The sequence below is a fragment of the Scyliorhinus torazame genome, chromosome 30 (assembly GCF_047496885.1).
Source record: "Scyliorhinus torazame isolate Kashiwa2021f chromosome 30, sScyTor2.1, whole genome shotgun sequence".
Classification (NCBI taxonomy): Eukaryota; Metazoa; Chordata; class Chondrichthyes; order Carcharhiniformes; family Scyliorhinidae; genus Scyliorhinus; species Scyliorhinus torazame.
In genome coordinates, this window is record NC_092736.1 from 25,242,117 (window position 1) to 25,263,791 (window position 21,675).

At 50.1% G+C, this 21,675-nt stretch overlaps 1 protein-coding gene across 1 annotated transcript in view; it reads left to right on the forward strand.

Annotated features, from left to right (window-relative positions):
• The window catches only part of LOC140404453 (fibrillin-1-like), a 716,712-nt gene that overhangs the window by 489,578 nt on the left and 205,459 nt on the right, over nt 1–21,675 (forward strand). Inside the window, exons 30-31 of the mRNA XM_072493009.1 lie at nt 14,371–14,496; nt 14,711–14,836. Coding sequence (XP_072349110.1) covers nt 14,371–14,496; nt 14,711–14,836 — 252 coding nt within the window. The remainder of the gene's footprint in view (nt 1–14,370; nt 14,497–14,710; nt 14,837–21,675) is intronic.

Sequence of the window (21,675 nt, forward strand, 5' to 3'; positions counted from 1 at the left end):
AGGAGCGCCTCCACATCCCGTGACTCGAACCTCGGAGCTGAGCGGCGGCCAGCCATCCAGTCGGGTGTTCCGGTCGGGTGGGGGGGAGCAGCGCGGCCTTATGAGCCGTCACGCCGTGCGGCGCGTATGGCGCTGCACGGCGTGAACCACTGCGCAAGCGCGGATCCCGTTACGTTGCTGCTAGCCCATTTTGGGCCGGAGACTTTCGACCCATTTTTCCGACGAGACGCAAGTCGGATTTGCGCCGTTTTTTACGCCGATCGGCGGACTTTCCACCGATAACGGAGAATTTCGCCCGAGATGTGCAGTATGAAAGAAAAAATCCAGACTTTTAAAAACAGAAAAGGAAAATTCTAAGAAACAGACTGAGGATCTAATGAGTAAATGGAGCAGTCAGTGACCATGGAAGGAAGATTTCAATAGGAACTGAATGCCCAGGTGAAGTTTTAAAATTTGCACAAAGATTCCGCAGATAGCTGCAACAAAAGACTGCTGAACCTAGCCAGCGTAGTTGCTGAGCTGAAGGAAAAGATTACTTTTAAAAAATATATATTTATTCAAGTTTTCAACAAACCCTCCACCCCCCCAACAAAAAGAAAGCAACAAGAACACAACAAGTAGAAATTATACATTGGATTTCCCCATGCACAGTAACCCCCCTTCCAACAGTAAACAGCACAAATAGGGGGAAAAAAAAGCACCTTGACCCAAACACCCCCCCCCCCAAGAGAACCCCCGCGCCTGGGCTGCTGCTGCTGACCTCCTCCTAACGCTCCGCAAGATAGTCTAGGAATGGTTGCCACCGCCTGAGGAACCCCTGCACAGACCCTCGCAAGGCAAACTTTATCCTCGCCAGCTTGATGAACCCTGCCATGTCATTGATCCAAGCTTCCACACTAGCGGCTTTGCATCCTTCCATAGTAGCAAAATCCTCCGCCGGGCTACCAGGGACGCAAAGGCCAGGAATACCGGCCTCTTTCGCCTCCTGCACTCCCGGCTCGTCCGATACCCCAAATAATGCTAATCCCAAGCTCTGCTTGACCCGGGCGTTCACCACCTTGGACATAGTCCTCGCAAAACCCATCCAGTGACGGCACGACCAGAACATATGGACCAGAACATATGGACGTGATTTGCCGGGCTCCCCGAGCACCTCCCACATCTGTCCTCCACTCCAAAGAACCTACTCAACCTCGCCCCTGTCATATGCGCTCTGTGAGTAACCTTGAACTGTATTAGGCTGAGCCTGGTGCAAGAGGAGGAAGAATTAACCCTACTCAGGGCATCAGCCCACAGGCCCTCATCTATCTCCTCCCCAAGCTCCTCCTCCCACTTGCCCTTTAACTCCTCCACCGAGGCCTCCTCCTCTTCCTGCAGCTCCTGATAAATCGCCGAAACCTTGCCTTCTCCAACCCATACACCCGAAATCACCGTCCTGAATCCCACGTGCCATAAGCAGCAGGAATTCCCTCACCTGCCGCCTCACAAACGCCCTCACTTGCATGTACCTGAAAACGTTTCCCGGGGGTAGCCCAAACTTCTCCTCCCAACGCCCCCAGGGTCGCAAACGTCCCATCGATGAACAGGTCCCCCATTCTTCTAATCCCCGCCCGATACCAGCTCCGAAACCCCCCATCCATCCTTCCCGGGACGAACCGATGGTTCTCCCGAATCGGGGACCAAACCGAGGCCCCCACCTCACCCCTGTGTCGCCTCCACCGACCCCAGATCTTCAGCGTCGCCACCACCACCGGACTCGTGGTGTACCTTGTCGGCGAGAGTGGCAGCGGTGCCGTCACCAGCGCCCTCAGGCTCGTGCCCACACAGGACGCCATCTCTAACCTCTTCCAAGCCGCCCCCCTCTCCCTCGATTACCCACTTACGGATCATCGCCACATTGGCTGCCCAATAATAGCCACACAGATTCGGCAGCGCCAGCCCCCCCCCCCCCCCCCCTGTCCCTGCTGCGCTCCAGAAACACCCTCTTCACCCTCGGAGTCTTATTCGCCCACACAAATCCCATCATGCTCCTGCTTACCTGTTTGAAAAAGACCCTGGGGATCAAAATTGGAAGGCACTGGAACACAAAGAGAAACTTCGGAAGGACCGTCATTTTTACCGACTGCACCCTACCCGCCAGTGAGAGTGGCAGCATATCCCATCTTTTAAAATCCTCCTCCATCTGCTCCACCAACCGCGTCAAGTTGAGCTTGTGCAGGGCCTTCCAACTCCTAGCTACTTGGATCCCCAGGTACCGAAAGCTCCTTTCCGCCCTCTTCAGCGGTAACTCGTCTATCCCCCCTCCCTGATCCCCTGAGTGCACCACAAAGAGCTCACTCTTCCCTAGATTGAGTTTATACCCCGAAAAGTCCCCAAACTCCCTAAGGATCCGCATGACCTCCGCCATCCCCTCCACTGGATCCGCAACATACAACAACAGGTCACTGGCATACAACGACACCCGGTGTGCCCCCCCCCCCCCCCCCCCCCCCCGAACCAATCCCCTCCATTTCCTGGACTCCCTCAGTGCCATGGCCAGCGGCTCAATTGCCAGTGCAAACAACAACGGGGGCAAGGAGCACCCCTATTTCGTCCCCCGGTACAGCCAAAAGTACTCCGACCTCCGCCGGTTCGTAGCCACACTCACCACCGGGGCTCTATATAGCAGCCTGACCCAACTGATGAACCCCTCCCCGAACCCAAACCTCCGCAACACTTCCCAAAGATACTCCCACTCCACCCGATAAAAGGCCTTCTCCGCGTCCATAGCTGCCACTACCTCCGCTTCCCCCTCCACCGAGGCCATCATAATCACATTGAGGAGCCTCCGCACATTTGTATTTAGCTGCCTACCCTTCACAAATCCCGTCTGGTCCTCATGAATCACCCCCGGGACACAGTCCTCAATTCTCGTAGCCAGTACCTTCGCCAGCAACTTAGCGTCAACATTGAGGAGCGAGATCAGTCTCTACGACCCACATTGCAATGGATCCTTGTCCTGCTTCAAGATCAAAGAAATCAGTGCCCTGGACATTGTCGGGGGCAAGGTCCCGTCCCCCCCCCCCCCTCCCTCGCCTTATTAAAAGTCCTCACTAGCAACGGGCCCAGCAGGTCCACATATTTCCTGTAGAATTCAACCGGGAAACCATTCGGCCCCGGGGCCTTCCCCGCCTGCATGCTCCCCAATCCTTTAACCAGCTCCTCCAGCCCAATCGGCGCCCCCAAACCAGCCACCTCCCCCTCCTCCACCCTCGGGAACCTCAGCTGGTCTAGGAATCGTCGTATCCCCTCCTCCCCCGCTGGGGGCTCAGACCTGTACAGATCCCCATAGAAGTCCCTAAATACCTCGTTTATTCTCACCGCACTCCGCACCGTATTCTCCCCTCTATCCTTAACTCCACCAATCTCCCTCGCTGCCTCCCTCTTACGAAGCTGATGTGCCAGCATCCGACTCGCCTTCTCCCCATACTCATACGTCGGCCCCTGCGCTTTCCTCCACTGTGCCTCTGCTTTCCCTGTGGTCAACAGGTGGAATTCCGTCTGGAAGTTCCGTCGCTCCCTAAGTAGCCCCTCCTCGGGGGCCTCTGCATACCTCTTGTCCACCCTTAAAATTCCCCCCCCCCCCCCCCCCAACCTCTCCCTCTCCCTCCCCTCTCTCTTCTCCCTGTGGGCCCTAATGGAGATTAGCTCCCCCCTGACCACCGCCTTCAGCGCCTCCCAGACTACCCCTACCTGCACCTCCCCGTTGTCGTTGGCCTCCAAATATCTTTCAGTACACCCCCGCACCGTCCGCACACCCCCTCATCCGCCAACAGTCCCACAACCAGGCGCCACAGCGGGCGCTGGTCCCTCTCCTCCCCCAACTCCAGCTCCACCCAATGCGGGACGTGGTCTGAGATGGCTATGGCCGAATATTCCGTTCCCTCCACTTTCGGGATTAGCGCCCTGCTCAAAATGAAAAAATCTATCCGGGAGTAGGCTCTATGGACGTGGGAAAAGAAGGAAAATTCCCTGGCCAGCGGCCTGGCAAACCTCCATGGATCCACTCCCCCCATCTGGTCCATAAACCCCCTGAGCAGCTTGGCCGCAGCTGGCCTCTTACCCGTCCTGGACCTAGACCGGTCCGGTGCTGGGTCCAGCACCGTGTTGAAGTCCCCCCCCCCCCCATTATCAAGCTTCCTACCTCCAGATCCGGAATCCGACCCAGCATGCGTTTCATAAATCCGGCATCATCCCAATTCGGGGCATATACATTCACCAGTACCACCCTCACCCCTTGCAACCTACCACTCACCATTACATATCGACCTCCATTATCCACTACAATATTCAGTGCCTCGAACGACACCCGCTTCCCCACCAGTATTGCAACCCCTCTGTTCTTCGCATCCAGCCCTGAATGAAAGACCTGCCCTACCCATCCCTTTCTCAGCCTAACCTGATCTGCCACCTTCAGATGTATCTCCTGGAGCATAACCACGTCTGCCTTCAGTCCCTTTAAGTGCGTGAACACCCGGGCCCTCTTGACCGGCCCATTCAGGCCCCCCACATTCCAAGTTATCAGCCGGATCGGGGGGCTACTAGCCCCCCCCCCCCGCCGACTAGCCATCTCCAATTCTAGGCCAGCCACTTGCCCGCACCTCCCGCACCCTCCAATCCCCCAAGCGACGAACCCCCGCCCCGACTACCTCTCCTACTTCCAGCTCCCCTTTGGCCAATGCAGCAGCAACTCAGCCCCCCCCCCCCTCCCCCCCCCGCTAGATCCTCATCTAGCCATTTTGCTCCCCCCATGACACTCCCGTAAGTCAGCTGACTCCTGCTGACCCCGGCCTCTCCCGCCCTTCCATCGACCCCCCAGTGTGAGAATCCCCTCACCCCTTGGCAGTCAGTGTGCGCCCCCCTCCAACACCGCCCTCCCCCCCCCCCCCGGCCCTGCCTCTATCCTTGCCTAACGCGGGAAAAAGCCCGCGCTTTCCTGAGCCGCCTCCCCCCCCCTCTGGCGCTGCTCCTTTTTGCGGCCTTACCCCAACTCCCATCTCCGGGCCTCCAACCCCCCTCTTCCTCCGTGGGGCCCTGCCCCTCCAACACCAACGCCCACACTCTCCCACAGCCTCCACATCAAATCCATTCACCCATCCCCACCCAGCACTCAAACAAACAGAACATTCCCCAAACGCAGTAAACACAGTAAACATCTCCCCCCCACCCCCCCCCCCCCACACACACACACGACAAACCCTCAATTTGAGTCCAACTTTTCAGTCCGTATAAAGTTCCATGCCTCATCAGGCGTTTCAAAATAGTGGTGCAGATCTTGGAACGTGACCCACAATCGCGCTGGCTGCAGCATCCCGAACTTCACCCCCTTCTGATGGAGCACCGCCTTAGCCCGGTTGAAACCAGCCCTCTTCTTAGCCACCTCCGCACTCCAGTCCTGGTAAATTCGGATCTCCGTGTTCTCCCACCTGCTGCTCCGCTCTTTTTTGGCCCATCTCAGGACACACTCTTTATCCATAAAGCGGTGGAACCTCACCACTATAGCCCTTGGTGGCTCGTTGGCTTTGGGTCTCCTTGCCAGGACCCAATGAGCCCCATCCAGCTCCAGGGGCCTCGGGAAAGCTCCCGCGCCCATCAGCGAATTGAGCACCGTGCTCATATATGCCCTGGCATCGGGCCCCTCCACTCCTTCAGGGAGACCAAGAATCCGAAGATTCTTCCTCCTCGACCTATTCTCCAGGTCCTCGAATTTTTCCACCCACCTCTTGTGCAGCGCCTCGTGCGCCTCCACCTTCACCGCCAGGCCCAAGATTTTGTCCTCGTTCTCCGAGGCTTTTTGCCGCACCTCTCGGATCGCCGCCCCTTGGGCCTTCTGGGTCTCCACAAGCTTCTCAATCGCTGCCTTCATTGGCGCCAGCATTTCTGTCCTCAGCTCCTCAAAGTAGCGTTTAAGAAACACCTGCTGCTCCTGCGACCACTGCGCCCATGCTGCTTGGTCTCCCCCCGCCGTCATCTTGCTTTTCCTCTCTCGCACTTTTTGTTGCACCAGGATCACTTTTTTAACAGCTCCACTCCTGGTCCAATCCATATAATGTCGGGGGGACCTTGCTGTCACCTTCCCACACTGTAAGCTGTCGAACAAAAGTCCGTTCCCGGCGGGAGCTGCCGAACGTGCGACCTACCTAGGCATAGCCGCAACCGGAAGTCAAGGTAAAGATTACTAACCTTTAAAATGATTGCAAAGGCTTCTGGGTGCGGCTATGCAGAGCTAGGTCGCATATTCGGCAGCTCCTGCTTGGAACGGACTTTTGGGCTCTTTTACAGGGCCCCCACGGCATTTGTTTGACATTTCTCGGTGTGGGAAGAAGGCTGCAATATTCCCCCGACAGTGTCCCCCAGGAAGGGTATGTCTCTGGGTTGCCAGACATGGCAGAAACAGTAAAAGATTTGGCTGCAACTGCAGGATAAACAGGGCCTCTTCCAGCATGCAGGCGGGGGAAGGGCAAGCTTAAAGCTGCAAGCTGACCTGAGGGCCTGTATCAAAGGTGAATTCTAGCAGCAGAGGGAACAACTGTGAAAAGACCTCATCAAGGCCACTGAAGGGACTTCCGGTTGCGGTGATGCCTAGCTAGCCGCACGCTTCGGCGGCTCCAGCTCCGACGGACCTTCGGGCTCTTTTAAGAGCCCCAACGGGGAATTTTTCGACGACGCAACCCGGTGTGGGGTGTGTGAGAAGGGAGTCCCCCCAAAAGAAGGAGGAAAAAAAACGGCGGCGGCGGCTGCAGCGCGAGGAATCGTCGACCAAAGGGTCAGAAAGAGAGAAGTACAAGATGGCGGCGGAGAAAGCGCAGGCGACATGGGGGCCTGAGCATGAAATTGTGAGACGGTGCGTGGAGCTGCTGAAGAGGGAGGTGCTGACCCCGTTGCTACAGGCAATTGAGGGGCTCAAGGAGACATTAAAGACCCAGGAGTCAGAGCTCCGCGTGGTGGAGCAGAAGGTGACAGATATTGAGGACGAGATCCTGGGCCTGGCGGTTAAGACACAGACGCACGAGGCACTTCATAAAAAGTGTACTGAAAGGATCGAAGCCCTAGAAAATGGAGCGCGAAGGAAGAACCTTCGGATACTGGGTCTCCCTGAGGGTGTGGAAGGAGTGGACTGTGGAGCGTACGCAAGTACGATGCTGAGCTCACTGATGGGTGCTGAGGCCCCTACGGGCCCCTTGGAGGTGGAGTGGGCAAATCGGATTCCGGCGAGAAGACCAAAAGCGGGAGAACCACCCAGGGCGATAATCGTGCGATTTTACTGCCTTAAGGATAGAGAAGAGGTCCAAAGATTGGCTAAAAAGGTGCGGAGTAGCAGATGGGAGAATGCAGTGGTACGGGTATACCAGGATTGGAGTGCGGAGGTGGCGAGAAGGAGGGCGAGCTTCAACCGAGCCAAAGAGGTGTTGCATAAAAGGAAGGTGAAGTTCGGGATGCTGCAGCCGGCAAGACTATGGGTCACGTATCAGGAGAGACACCATTATTTCGAGACGGCGGAGGAAGCATGGACCTTCATCAAAGAAGAGAAATTGGATCGGAACTGAGGGACTGATGCTGCAGGAAATGTTATTGTTAATGTTATGGTTGAAGTTAATTGAGAAGTAAATTGGGAAGGGGGGAGACATTGGGGAAATGTGGACGCCGGTGAGGGGGGAAAGACGGGACATAGTTGGAGAATGGGGAAGGGGAGGGGGAGGGGAAAGGGAGCTGCGCCATAAGAGGCGGGTCAGGTAAAGGGATGTTCCCGCGCCAGAAAGAATAAGGCGGGAAGACAGGCGCAAGGCGGATGGGAGTTCCCCACACGGGGGGGTCGAGGAGTGAGCAGGAGTAGCCGGGGTCAGTTGAAGTCAGCTGACTTACGGAAGTAATATGGGGGGAGCAATCATGCTAGAAAGAGATCTAGCGGGGAGGGGGGGGGGACAACTGGGTTGCTGCTGCGGAAATCCAAAAGGAAATGGCTAAAGAGTGGGTGGGCGGGGATGGTGTGCGACGCTGGGGGAGCGAGCGGGAGCGCGGAGGCGGGATATGGGACTGGCCTAGAGAAAGTAATGGCTAGTCGACACGGGAGGGGGGCAGGTAGCCCCCTAGTGAGGCTGATCACGTGGAACGTGAGAGGCCTGAACGGACCGATAAAAAGGGCCCGAGTGCTCGCGCATTTGAAAGGACTAAGGGCAGACGTGGTTATGCTCCAAGAGACGCACCTAAAGGTGGCGGACCAAGTTAGGCTAAGGAAAGGATGGGTGGGACAGGTGTTCCACTCAGGACTGGACGCAAAGAATAGAGGGGTGGCCATTTTGGTGGGGAAACGGGTGGCATTTGAAGCAAAGAACATCGTAGCAGATAGCGGAGGTAGATATGTAATGGTGAGTGTCAGGCTGGAGGGAATGGAGGTCGTGTTGGTTAATGTGTATGCCCCAAACTGGGACGATGCGGGATTTATGAGACGGATGTCTCTTATACCGGACCTGGAGGTAGGAAACTTGATTTTAGGAGGGGACTTTAATACGGTGCTGGACCCGGGGCTAGATAGATCCAGCTCAAGGACCGGAAGAAGGCTGGCAGCGGCCAAGGTACTTAAGGGGTTTATGGACCAAATGGGGGGAGTGGATCCATGGCGATTTCTTAGACCTAGGGCTAGGGAGTTTTCCTTCTTCTCCCATGTCCATAAAGTGTACTCCCGGATAGATTTTTTTTGTTTTGGGAAGGTCGTTGATCTCTAGGGTGGAAGAAGCTGAGTACTCAGCCATAGCGGTTTCGGATCATGCCCCACATTGGGTGGACCTGGAATTAGGAGAGGAAAGGGAGCAGAGAACACTCTGGCGATTAGATGTGGGACTGATGGCGGATGAGGGAGTGTGTGCAAGAGTGCGGGGGTGTATTGAGAGATACCTGGAGGTCAATGACGACTGTGAGGTCCCTGTGGGAGTGGTATGGGAAGCACTAAAAGCGGTGGTCAGAGGAGAGCTGATCTCCATTGGGGCCCACAAAAGGAAAACAGAGGCCAAGGAAAGGGAAAGATTACTGGGGGAGATTTTAAGGGTGGATAGGGAATTTGCAGAGACCCCGGAGGAGGAATTGTACAGGGAGAGGAGACGACTCCAGACGGAATTTGACCTTCTGACCACCAGAAAGGCGGAGGTACTGTGGAGGAAGGCACAGGGGAGGAGGTATGAATATGGGAAAAAGGCTAGTCGCCTGTTGGCTCATCAATTGCGAAAGAGGGCAGCAGCGAGGGAGATAGGAGGAATTAGAGACGAAAGGGGAGACACGGTGCGAAGGGCAGGAAAGATAAATGAGGTGTTCAAGACCTTCTATGAGGAACTGTATAGGTCTCAACCCCCAGAGGGAGAGGAGGGGATGCGGCAGTTCCTGGACCAATTGAGGTTCCCGAAAGTGGAGGAGCAGGAGGTGGTAGGCCTGGGGGCACCGATTGGGGTGGACGAGGTTATTAAGGGACTGGGAAGCATGCAAGCAGGGAAGGCCCCAGGACCAGACGGGTTCCCGGTGGAGTATTACAGAAAATATGTGGACTTGTTGGCCCCGTTGATGGTGAGGACGTTCAATGAGGCCAGGAAAGGGGGGACTCTACCCCCGACGATGTCGGAGGCGACGATATCGTTAATTTTGAAGAGGGATAAAGATCCGTTGCAGTGCGGGTCCTATAGACCCATTTCATTATTGAACGTGGACGCCAAATTGTTGGCAAAGGTACTGGCATCGAGGATAGAGGACTGTGTTCCGGGGGTGGTGCACGAAGACCAGACAGGGTTCGTAAAAGGGAGACAACTGAATGTTAACGTGCGACGACTATTAGGGGTGATAATGATGCCCCCAGTGGAGGGGGAGGCAGAGATAGTGGCGGCAATGGACGCAGAGAAGGCATTTGATAGGGTGGAGTGGGAGTATTTATGGGAAGTGTTAAGGAGGTTTGGGTTTGGGAACGGGTTTATTAGCTGGGTTAGACTTCTTTATGGGGCTCCAACGGCAAGCGTAGTTACAGGTCGACATAGATCGGAGTATTTCCGACTATATAGGGGAACAAGACAGGGATGCCCGCTGTCTCCATTGTTGTTCGCGTTGGCAATTGAACCTCTGGCCATGGCGTTGAGAGACTCCAGGAAATGGAGAGGGGTGATTAGAGGGGGAGAAGAACACCGAGTCTCGTTATACGCGGATGACCTATTGTTATACGTGTCGGACCCAGCGGGGGGGATGATAGAGGTTATGCAAATTTTGAGGGGGTTCGGGGATTTCTCGGGGTATAGGCTAAACATGGGGAAGAGCGAATTATTTGTGATACATCCAGGGGACCAGAGTAGAGAGATAGAAGGCTTGCCTCTAAGGAAAGTGGAAAGAAACTTCCGATACCTGGGGATTCAGATCGCTAGGAGCTGGGGAACCTTGCACAGACTTAATCTGACACGGTTGGTAGAACAAATGGAGGAGGACTTCAAGAGGTGGGACATGCAGCCTCTATCGCTGACGGGCAGGGTGCAAGCAATTAAGATGATGGTCCTCCTGAGGTTCTTACTTGTATTTCAATGTCTCCCTATACTAATCACCAAGACCTTTTTTAATAAAATAGACAGGAGCATCACGAGCTTCGTGTGGGCAGGGAAAGTTCCGAGAGTAAGGAAGGGGTTCCTTCAGCGTAGTAGGGACAGAGGAGGATTGGCACTACCGAACTTGGGCGATTACTATTGGGCCGCCAATGTGGCAATGATACGTAAATGGATGCTGGAGGGTGAGGGAGCGGCGTGGAAAAGACTGGAGAGAAAGTCCTGTAAAGGGACGAGTTTAGTGGCGCTGGTGACGGCGCCGCTACCGATCTCACCTAAAAAGTTTACCACGAACCCGGTGGTGGCGGCAACATTGAATATCTGGGGACAGTGGAGGCGACAGAGAGGGGTGCGGGGAGCCCTGGTGGGGCTCCAATCAGGAACAACCATAGGTTCGCCCCAGGAAGAATGGATGGAGGATTTCAGAGCTGGTACCAGTTGGAAATTAGGAGGGTGGGAGATTTATTTATAGATGGGACTTTTGCGAGCTTGGGAGCATTGGAGGAAAAGTATAAGTTGCCCCGGGGAAATTTCTTGAGATATATGCAGGTGAGGGCGTTTACTAGACAACAGGTGAGGGAATTTCCATTGCTCCCGACACAGGGGATACAGGACAGGGTGCTTTCAGGGGTGTGGGTCGGAGAGGGCAAGGTGTCAGAGATTTACCGAGAGATGAGGGAAGAGGGGGAGGAGTCGGTGGGCGAACTAAAAGGAAAGTGGGAAGAAGAACTAGGGGAGGAGATAGAGGAGGGTATGTGGGCTGATGCCCTAAGCAGGGTAAATTCCTCTTCCTCATGCGCCAGGCTTAGCCTGATTCAATTTAAGGTGCTACATAGAGCACACATAACGGGAGCAAGATTGAGCAGGTTCTTTGGAGTGGAGGACAAATGTGGGAGGTGTGGCGGGAGCCCGGCAAACCACGCACATATGTTTTGGGCATGCCCGGCACTGGAAGGGTATTGGAAGGGAGTGACGGGAGTGATTTCGCGGGTGGTGAAGGCCCGGGTCAAACCAGGCTGGGGGTTAGCTCTATTTGGAGTTGTGGAAGAGCCGGGAGTGCAGGAGGCGAAAGAGGCCGACGTTGTGGCCTTTGCGTCCCTAGTAGCCCGGCGCAGGATCCTACTCATGTGGAAGGAGGCGAAACCCCCCGGACTGGAGGCCTGGGTAAATGATATGGCGGGGTTCATTAAACTGGAGCAGATAAAGTTTGCCCTGAGAGGATCGGCTCAAGGGTTCACCAGGCGGTGGCAGCCATTTCTCGACTACCTAGGGGAACGTTAGAGGGAAGACAGATGACCAGCAGCAGCAACCCAGGGGGAAGGGGGGGGGGGGGTTTAGTTTAGTTTAGGTCAAAGATAAAGGGGTTTTGTTACTTGTGTATTGTTAAAAATTTCTGTATTGTTATTGTTGCGTTTGCTTTGTAAGAGGGGGAAAATTGTTGTTTGGGAAAAAAATTTCAATAAAACATATTTTTTTTTTAAAAAAATAATTGCAAATAAATATTTTTGTGAAACTAGTTATAATGGAGCTGCCATTTTTGAAACGTCAACTTCTGGGAAGAATATGCTGGACTCCACGAGAAAAGAAAATCCAAGTCCACACTATGATTGAATGGAGTAAAAATTCCCTCTGAAAGGAACGGGACAAACCTATGGAGTTCAAATAAAGCAGACAGGTTATCAATAAAGAGAAATTAATGTCCAAGCAGCACAAAAAGCAAATCAGATGGAGACAACCAAATTCCTGAAGCACAGAATGTTACAAGTTCAACTCAAAGCTGATGAAGGTTTGCCAAACCTACTGAGCCTGCCAATCTTCAAAATGTGACCAGAATGAGATGTGGAAGAATTGCCAAGCCTCTAGACAATCTGAATTTAGAAAGCCTTGAGTTGCAAGTGTGCTGCTCTGCACCAGCTGTGTCCCTTGGAGGCATCCGCCTCCCCCTTCCCTTATTCCGGCCTATGACTGCAGCGGATGACAAATGGCACATAAACACCAGTTTCCGATCTTGCCCGAATCGCAATGTTATAAGACCCATTAATCAGGAACAAACCTGCTGCAATACAGGTTTCACCACAGAGCAAAACACAACTGAGCATGGTTGATACCTAACTGCCTCATAATTATTAGGGTGTCCCTTTATTCAGCCACTTGTACTGATCTTGAACTCCATGCACCTGAAAAGTTCCTCCTCCCATCTTGAGGGATCTCACTGATTGACTAAATGCATGATCAAAGTCAGATTTTTACAAAGGAGAAAGCAATTTCTCCTGGCTTCAAAATTGTGGAAGGGGTGAAGCCATTTATATACAGTCAGAAAAGTGAATCTTCTAAATTTTCACTAGTGGGGAACTTAATTTAGAGAGGGTACTTAATTCCAGTGAGGTGGCCATTTAATTAGCATATATGAGATGCTAATGAATGCAAATAGACTTCCCTACACTGTTTGTCAGGAAACTCAACTCACTTTTAACCCACCTTGAAAATTGGGTGAACAAAATTTGCAGTTTTTCCCGGCTTAGGAAACATTTTTTGCTTCCTGACAAAGTAAGTGCCCTTGCCTGCTACAATCCTCTCACTGGTGGGAGTGGCAAGTTTTGCCCTTATTTATATTTCTTGTTTCATATTTTGAGTTTTGTTGACCTGATGTTTTGGGAAGAGTTATCCTTATTGCTGAGCCTCAATCATCATATACTAAATAAGAACATCGGGATTTAGCAGTTATATACTGGCTTTTAATACCAAGACTTTTTATACCCGAGAATTGTCTCAAAGTCATTCATATTTTGGGTGTTGCTGGTCTGGACACAAGGAAGAACAATGATGCTCTTGAAAAATTCCATGGAAGTTTTTTCTCTCAAGGTGAAAGTAGCCTCAATTTCACAAGTTACTTGAAACAAGCCTCTGATGGTTTATTTATTCTTCCACGGGATGTGGGTGTCACTGGCAAGGTCAGCATTTGTTGCCCATCCCTAGTTGCTGTTTACATAACATAGAATTTACAGTACAGAAGGAGGCCATTCGGCCCATCGAGTCGGCACCGGCCCTTGGAAAGAGCACCCTATTTAAGCCCACACCTCCACCCAATCCCTGTAGCCCCATAACTCTGTAACCCCACCCAACCTTTTTTGACACTAAGGACAATTTATCATGGTCAATCTACCTAACCTGCACATCTTTGGATTGTGGGAGGAAACTGGAGCACCTGGAGAAAACCCACGCAGACACGGGGAGAATGTGCAGACTCCGCATAGACAGTGACCCAAGCTGGGAATCAAACCTGGGACCCTGGAGCTGTGAAACAATTGTGCTAACCACTGTGCTACTGTGCTGCCCATAATGAACTGCGTGGCTTGTTAGGCTATTTCAGAGGACAGTTAAGTATCAATCGCATTAATGTAGCTCAAGTTATGTTGGCCAGACTGGGTAAGGATGGCAGATTTCCTCTCCTAAAGAATATGAGTGAACCAAAGGTTTTTTACAGAAATTGATGATAGTTTCATGACCACCCTTACTGAGACTAGCTTTCAATTCCAGATTTTGTTAATTGTATTGAAATTCTGCTAGCTGCCATGATGGTATATGAATCTATGTCCCCAGGGCCTGGGCCTCTGGGTAGTTACGACATTGAAGTTAACAATGTGCCACCATGTCTCCAGTGTGTGTTATGTAATAACTCTGTTAGCATACTTTACAAATTAATACTTTCAATGTATATTGTAATGTAGATTAAAATTCAATGACCACATAAACCAATTTTTTCTTCCAGATATTGATGAATGTGAGGACAATCCTGATATTTGTGATGGAGGGCTATGTGCAAATGTACCTGGAGAATATCGATGTCTATGCTATGATGGATTTATGGCTTCTGAGGATATGAGGACCTGTCTAGGTTAGACTTGGTTGTGGTTTCCTTGCTAATATTCCAGTATTATTGTTCAAGTGTTAAACTGAGTACATGAGAATGTATTAAAAGTATTGTCAAAAGTTGTTCAATATTTAGAAGAGCATCACGATAGAGCTATATAGAACCTTTAAACTGTTAACGATTGCACAATATGCTGCAGCTGTGGAGACTGTCATTTAATTTTAACTTTGATCCACAGATGTCGATGAATGTGACCTTAATCTAAACATATGTCTGAGTGGCACCTGTGAGAACACGAAAGGATCATTCATTTGTCACTGTGAACTGGGCTACTCTGTGAAGAAAGGAACAATTGGTTGTACAGGTAAACAAATCCTTCACTAATGCGCAGCATATTTTCCATTTACATTTGGCATTTAAATGCATAATTGTTGCAGAAAATACTCCCATGCTAACATTCATTTGTGCAGATTAAAAAATCATTAAAAAAATTACCTCTGTACTGGAATCAATGTCAAGCGGAACAATAGAACTTTGCAGCGCAGTACAGGCCCTTCGGCCCTCGATGTTGTGCCGACCTGTGGAACCAATCTAAAGCCCATCTACACTATTCCATTATCAGCCATATGACCATTTAAATGCCCTTAATGTTGGCGAGTCCACTACTGTTGCAGGCAGGGCATTCCACGCCCCTACTACTCTGAGTAAAGAACCTACCTCTGACATCTGTCCTATATCTATCTCCCCTCAATTTAAAGCCATGTCCCCTCGTGCTAGCCATCACCATCCGAGGAAAAAGGCTCTCACTGTCCACCCTATCTAATCCTCTGATCATCTTGTATGCCTCAATTAAGTCACCTCTTAACCTTCTCTCTAACGAAAACAGCCTCAAGTCCCTCAGCCTTTCCTCATAAGATCTTTCCTCCATACCAGGCAACATCCTGGTAAATCTCCTCTGCACTATTTCCAATGCTTCCACATCTTTCCTATAATGTTGTGACCAGAACTGCACGCAATACTCCAAATGCGGCCACACAAGACTGCACATGACCTCATGGCTCCGAAACTCAATCCCTCTACCAATAAAAGCTAACACACCGTACGCCTTCTTAACAACCATATCAACCTGGGTGGCAACTTTCAGGGATCTATGTACATGGACACCGAGATCTCCCTGCTCATCCACACTACCAAGAATCTTACCATTAGTACTCTGTATTCCTGTTACTCCTTCCAAACTGAATCACCTCACACTTTTCTGCATTAAACTCCATTTGCCACTTCTCAGCCCAGCTCTGCAGCTTATCTATGTTCCTCTGTAACCTGCAACATCCTTCCACACTGTCCACAACTCCACCGACTTTAGTGTGATCCGCAAATTTACTCACCCATCCTTCTACGCCCTCCTCCAGGTCATTTATAAAAATAACAAACAGCAGTGGCCCCAAAGCAGATCCTTGTGGTACACCACAAGTAACTGAACTCCAGGCTGAACATTACCCATCAACCACCACCCTCTGTCTTCTTACAGCTAGCCAATTTCTGATCCAAACCGCTAAATCACCCTGAATCCCATGCCTCCGTATTTTCTGCAATAGCCTACCGTGGGGAACCTTATCAAATGCTTTACCGAAATCCATATACACCACAGCAACTGCTTTACCCTCGTCCACCTGTTTGGTCACCTTCTCAAAGAACTCAATAAGGTTTGTGAGGCACGACCTACCCTTCACAAAACCGTGTTGACTATCCGTAATCAAATTATTCCTTTCTAGATGATTATAAATCCTGGGCAAGATTCTCCGACCCTCCGCCGGGTCGGAGAATCGCCAGGGGCTGGCGTGAATCCCGCCCACGCCGGTTGCCGAATTCTCCGGCACCGGAGATTCGGCGGGGGCGGGAATCGTGCCACGCCGGTTGGCGGACACACACACCCCCCCCCCCCCCCCCGTGATTCTCCGGCCCGAATGGGCCGAAGTCCCACTGCTAGGAAGCCTGTCCCGCCGGCGTGGATTAAACCACCTCTCTTACCGGTGGGACAAGGCGGCGCGGGCAGGCTCCGGGGTCCTGGGGGGGGGCGCAGGGCGATCTGGCCCCGGGGGGGGTGCCCCCATGGTGGCCTGGCCCGCGATCGGGGTCCACCGATTCGCGGGCGGGCCTGTGCCGTGGGGACACTCTTTTCCTTCCGCCTTCGCCATGGTCTCCACCATGGCGGAGGCGGAAGAGACTCCCTCCACTGCGCATGCGTGGGAATGCCGTGAGCGGCCGCTAACGCTCCCGCGCATGCGCCGCCCGGAGATGTCATTTCCGCGCCAGCTGGCGGGGCACCAAAGGCCTTTTCCGCCAGCTGGCGGGGCAGAAATTAGTCCGGCGCGGGCCTAGCCCCTCAAGGTTGGGGCTCGGCCCCACAAGATGTGGAGGATTCCGCAACTTTGGGGCGGCGCGATGCCCGACTGATTTGCGCCGTTTTTGGCGCCGGTCGACGGACATCGTGCCGATACCGGAGAATTTCGCCTCCTATCTCTTATAATCATTTCCAAGACTTTGTCTCTACTCCCCTTCTTGAACAAGGGGTCAACATTTGCTATCCTCCAGTCTTCTGGCACTATTCCTGTAGACAATGACGCATAAAGATCAAAGCCAAAGGTTCTGCAATCTTCCCTACCTTCCCAGAGAATCCTAGGATAAATCCCATCCGGCCCAGGGGACTTATCTATTTTCAAACTTTCCAGAATTGCTAACACCTCCTCCTTATGAACCTCAATCCCGTCTAGTCTAGTAGCCTGTATCTCTGTATTCTCCTCGACATCATTGTCTTTTTCCTGTGTGAATACTGACAAAAAATATTCATTTAGCGCCTCTCCTATCTCCTCGGACTCCACGCACAACTTCCCACTACTGTCCTTGACTGGCCCTACTCTTACCCCAGTCATTCTTTTATTCCTGACATACCTATAGAAAACTTTAGGTTTTCTTCGATCCCACCTGCCAACATGTCCCCTCCTGGCTCTTCTTAGCTCTCTCTTTAGGTCCTTCCTGGCTAACTTGTAACTCTCATGCGCCCTAACTGAACCTTCATGTCTCATCTTTACATAAGCCTCCTTCTTCCTCTTGACAAGTGATTCAACTACTTTAGTAAACCACGGTTCCCTTGCTCGACCACTTCCTCCCTGCCTGACAGGTACATACTTAGCAAGGACATGCAGTAGTTGTTCCTTGAACAAGCTCCACATTTCAATTGTGCCCATCCCCTACAGTTTCCTTCGCCATCCGATGCATCCTAAGTCTTACCTAATCGCATCATAATTGCCTTTGCCCCAGCTATAACTCTTGCCCTGCGGTATCTACCTATCCCTTTCCATTGCTAAAGTAAACGTAACTGAATTGTGGTCACTATCACCAAAGTGCTCACCTACCTCCAAATCTAACACCTAGCCTGGTTCATTACCCAGTACCAAATCCAATGTGGCCTCGCCTCTTGTTGGCCTATCTACATACTGTGTCAGGAAACCCTCCTGCACACATTGGACAAAAACTGACCCATCTAAAGTACTCGAACTATAGTGATTCCAGTCAATATTTGGAAAGTTAACGTCCCCCATAACAACTACCCTGTTACTTTTGCTCCTATCCAGAATCATCTTTGCAATCCTTTCCTCTACATCTCTGGAACTTTTCGGAGGCCTATAGAAAATTCCCAACAGGGAAGCATTGTCTGGCATCTTTGAATCTGTCTATATATATGTTTCTGGAACATACCTCTTCATTCACCTGAGGAAGGAGCAGTGCTCCGAAAGCTAGTGACATCGAAACAAACCTGTTGGACTTTAACCTGGTGTTGTAAGACTTCTTATTGTGCTAGGTTGGCTAGCAGCTCTCTATGGCGAAATTTTCCCCCAGATGAGGGCAAAAGTTCCACTCTGACTCAGTTAATGCAGCTCTAAGCGTAATATTGACGCTGGGAAGTTGGGTTCTGGTTCGGTGGCCTCACCACAGACCTTTCAGTCAGGTGACAGGGAAAACACTCCAAACTACTCATGCCTCCCCCATCCCCCGCCCTGCATACAATCCACCTTTTCTGGTGTATCATACATTCTATACCATACTTTGTTATCAAAGAACAATTGTAATAAAGTACAACAAAAATTATATATGAAAATATCAACACTATGTTGTCATGTTGGGTGTTCTGGTCTACAAACAGGTCAACACAGCTGGAGATGGTGTAACTCTATTTTATTAGCAACTCAACTGTAATAACATACTGTAAGCTTGGGTACGTGCATTACCAGCTTATCTGTGGACCCTGTCCGGTCACTATCTAGGTGAGGCACTCAGCATCTGGTGAATGTCTGAGAGGCAGGCTGTGAGCTCTGCTCTGAGCTGGCTGCTGCTAGAATCAGCGGGAACTCTGGTGTCCCCTGTCTTTATAGTGCGTGTGCTCTCACTGGTGATTGGCTGCGATGTTCTGTATGCTGGTTGGTCCTACTGTATGTCCATCAGTGTGTCAGTGTGTGTGTGATTGCACCATGATATGCTGATGTATATCATGTGTCATTGCTGGTGTCTGAAAAAGAGACAGAGCAATTTTCAAATTACGTTCCAGTTTGTGTGACCTTTAAAATTCATTTAGAGCCTGCTCTTGATTTAATAAAGGTTCAAAACATGGTGGCACACGTAAACTTTTATGGTGGTCTCTTTCATAAAATTCCTTCCCTGTGAAGTTAGATAATAGTTAAAGTTTGTTCTGAATTTGATCTTTGGATTTTTAATTCACAATGGAGATAAATTAATTTTCATAAAATTGATATTAGTATCCACTTACCTCAATCTGATGGGTTTAAGTAATTTTACCAGGGTCAGTAGTAATCTATAAAACTTGGAAGAGGGGATATTTTATTAAATCTGTCAGGAATTCATCCATGTTTTATTTGCCAGAAATCCAAACATAGCTTTCCCACTCATGAGGCAACTAGGATTTGTGTTAAATGTCACTCCTTTCAGGAGTCTGTTCTTTCTGTACCTTCTGCACTCTACTTGATTTAGCTTCATAATGATTGAAATTTTGGTGTGAAATTTGGGCTGAATGTTATCTTTTGATCAGCCGGGTGTTTGACTCACATGGATTCTAAGCATCATCGTTAAGACAAAGTAATAAAACTACACTATATATTCTCTGCCCAATATGGAGTGCAAGTCTGATTGATGCCACTGGCCTATTGTGTTCAGACCTATTCTGAAGGATATAATATCTGTGGTTCCGTAAAGATGATCAAGAGACTTAGTGGAACTTTGCTCTCAATTTTGATTTGTGCAGACAGGCAAAGGGGCCACCTTAAGTGATTTGGCAGCTATTTCATAAGTGTGATCTTCTTAGATACAACTTACAGAATTTCACCAGTTTCAGCTTTAGTTAGGTAAATCCCTGGAACCTTCTAGTAAATTTCTTCTGTATCTTGTCTGATGTTGTTGCATTCTATTTACAATGTAATGGACACAATACTTCAGCAAGAACCAAACCATTTTATCTAGCTCCAGCATTGTCTCCTGGTTTTCGTAATCGGTTTATTTTTAAAGCCCTGAACCTCATATGTAATCTGTCCTACCTTCAGAGATTTGAGCTCAAAACCCCAGGTCTCTCTTTAATCTGTATCAGTAGAGAAGCAGTTTCAGATATCATGTGGATTTTGTTTAAATTGATCATTTTAATCATCACATGACGTTTCCCTAATCCTAACATTTAAAATAAATAAATATACTTAATATTTGGATCTTACTGCTTCCACACTCACCAGCTCAATTATTTTTCTATTCACTTTAATAGTGGGTAAAATTATGGGTTGGAAATAACGGAAATGAAAATGTTGTGAATTCTGTGCCTTTGGCATTTGAAACTTTTTGTTTCAAACAAGGCATATTTATAAAGCACCTTAGGACCTCAGTAGTCTCAAACACACTTTTTAAGTGTAAAACTTATTGTAACGAAGAATAAGACAAGCTTGTTGAAGGCAGGACATTTTCAATGTGTCTGACTATTTCTGTGTCATTAAAAAATAGGCTAATTTATTGCATGAGTCCGTTTGATAATTGAACATAGAACATACAGTGCAGAAGGAGGCCATTCGGCCCATCGAGCCTGCACCAACCCACTTAAGCCCTCACTTCCACCCTATCCCCGTAACCCATCATAATCGTTTTGGAGCAATTTATCATGGCCAATCCACCTAACCTGCACGTCTTTGGACTGTGGGAGGAAACCTGAGCACCCGGAGGAAACCCACGCAGACACGGGGAGAACTTGCAGACTCCTCACAGACAGTGACCCAGCAGGGAATCAAACCTGGGACCCTGGCGCTGTGAAGCCACAATGCTATCCACTTGTGCTACCATGCTGCCCCACTCGATATTGACTCAATATATCCCAATGAAAAATTGAACTACTGTCACTTCGATTAAGTGTTAATAAATATAAATTTGCAGTGTAATTTTGTAAATGTTTAATGGGAGGTACATGCAGTTCTGTTGAACGATGCAGACTAGTATGGTCACATAGTTGAAGCCTTTGTCTGTGACAAGTTAAAACAGGTAATCTCAGTGAGAGTAGGGTTAGCCTGCATAGATAGACTCAGTACCGCAAGGTTCTGCCTCCTTTTTACTGTCCATCAACTCCTTTCCGAAGTTTACTTGTGGGTATTGGGTAAAACCACATTCAGATGTGGGCATGATATTGCACAGTCAAGTTCAACTACAGCAACAATACCTTTCATTTATACCTTTAGACCCTATACAAACATTATCTGACAACAGGCTACATAGAGGTACTCGGAGAGGAAACCAAAATTGGTAGGTTTTAAGGATTACATTAAAGGGGAGAGATAGGAAAAGTCAGATTGGGAATTCCAGAGCTTAGGGTCTGGATAGCTGAAGACACGGACACAAAGGAGGGTCAAAGGAAATCAGTGAAGCATAGGAGGCCAGCGTTTGGTTTGGTTTATAAAATATCTGCTAGTATGGTCTTAATGACATTTCACTCTCGTGTGACAGTGGTGATCCACTGTAATAGGAGATGTAAGGTAGGACCTGCACTACAAGTTCGCCGGTAGCTCCTGCCGGCTGGCTCTGCCCAGGGAGAACTGTATAAATATGCATGACCTCCAGTGCCCTGCCATTTCGCCAGCTGCAGCAGGAGACCTCGCATCTGAC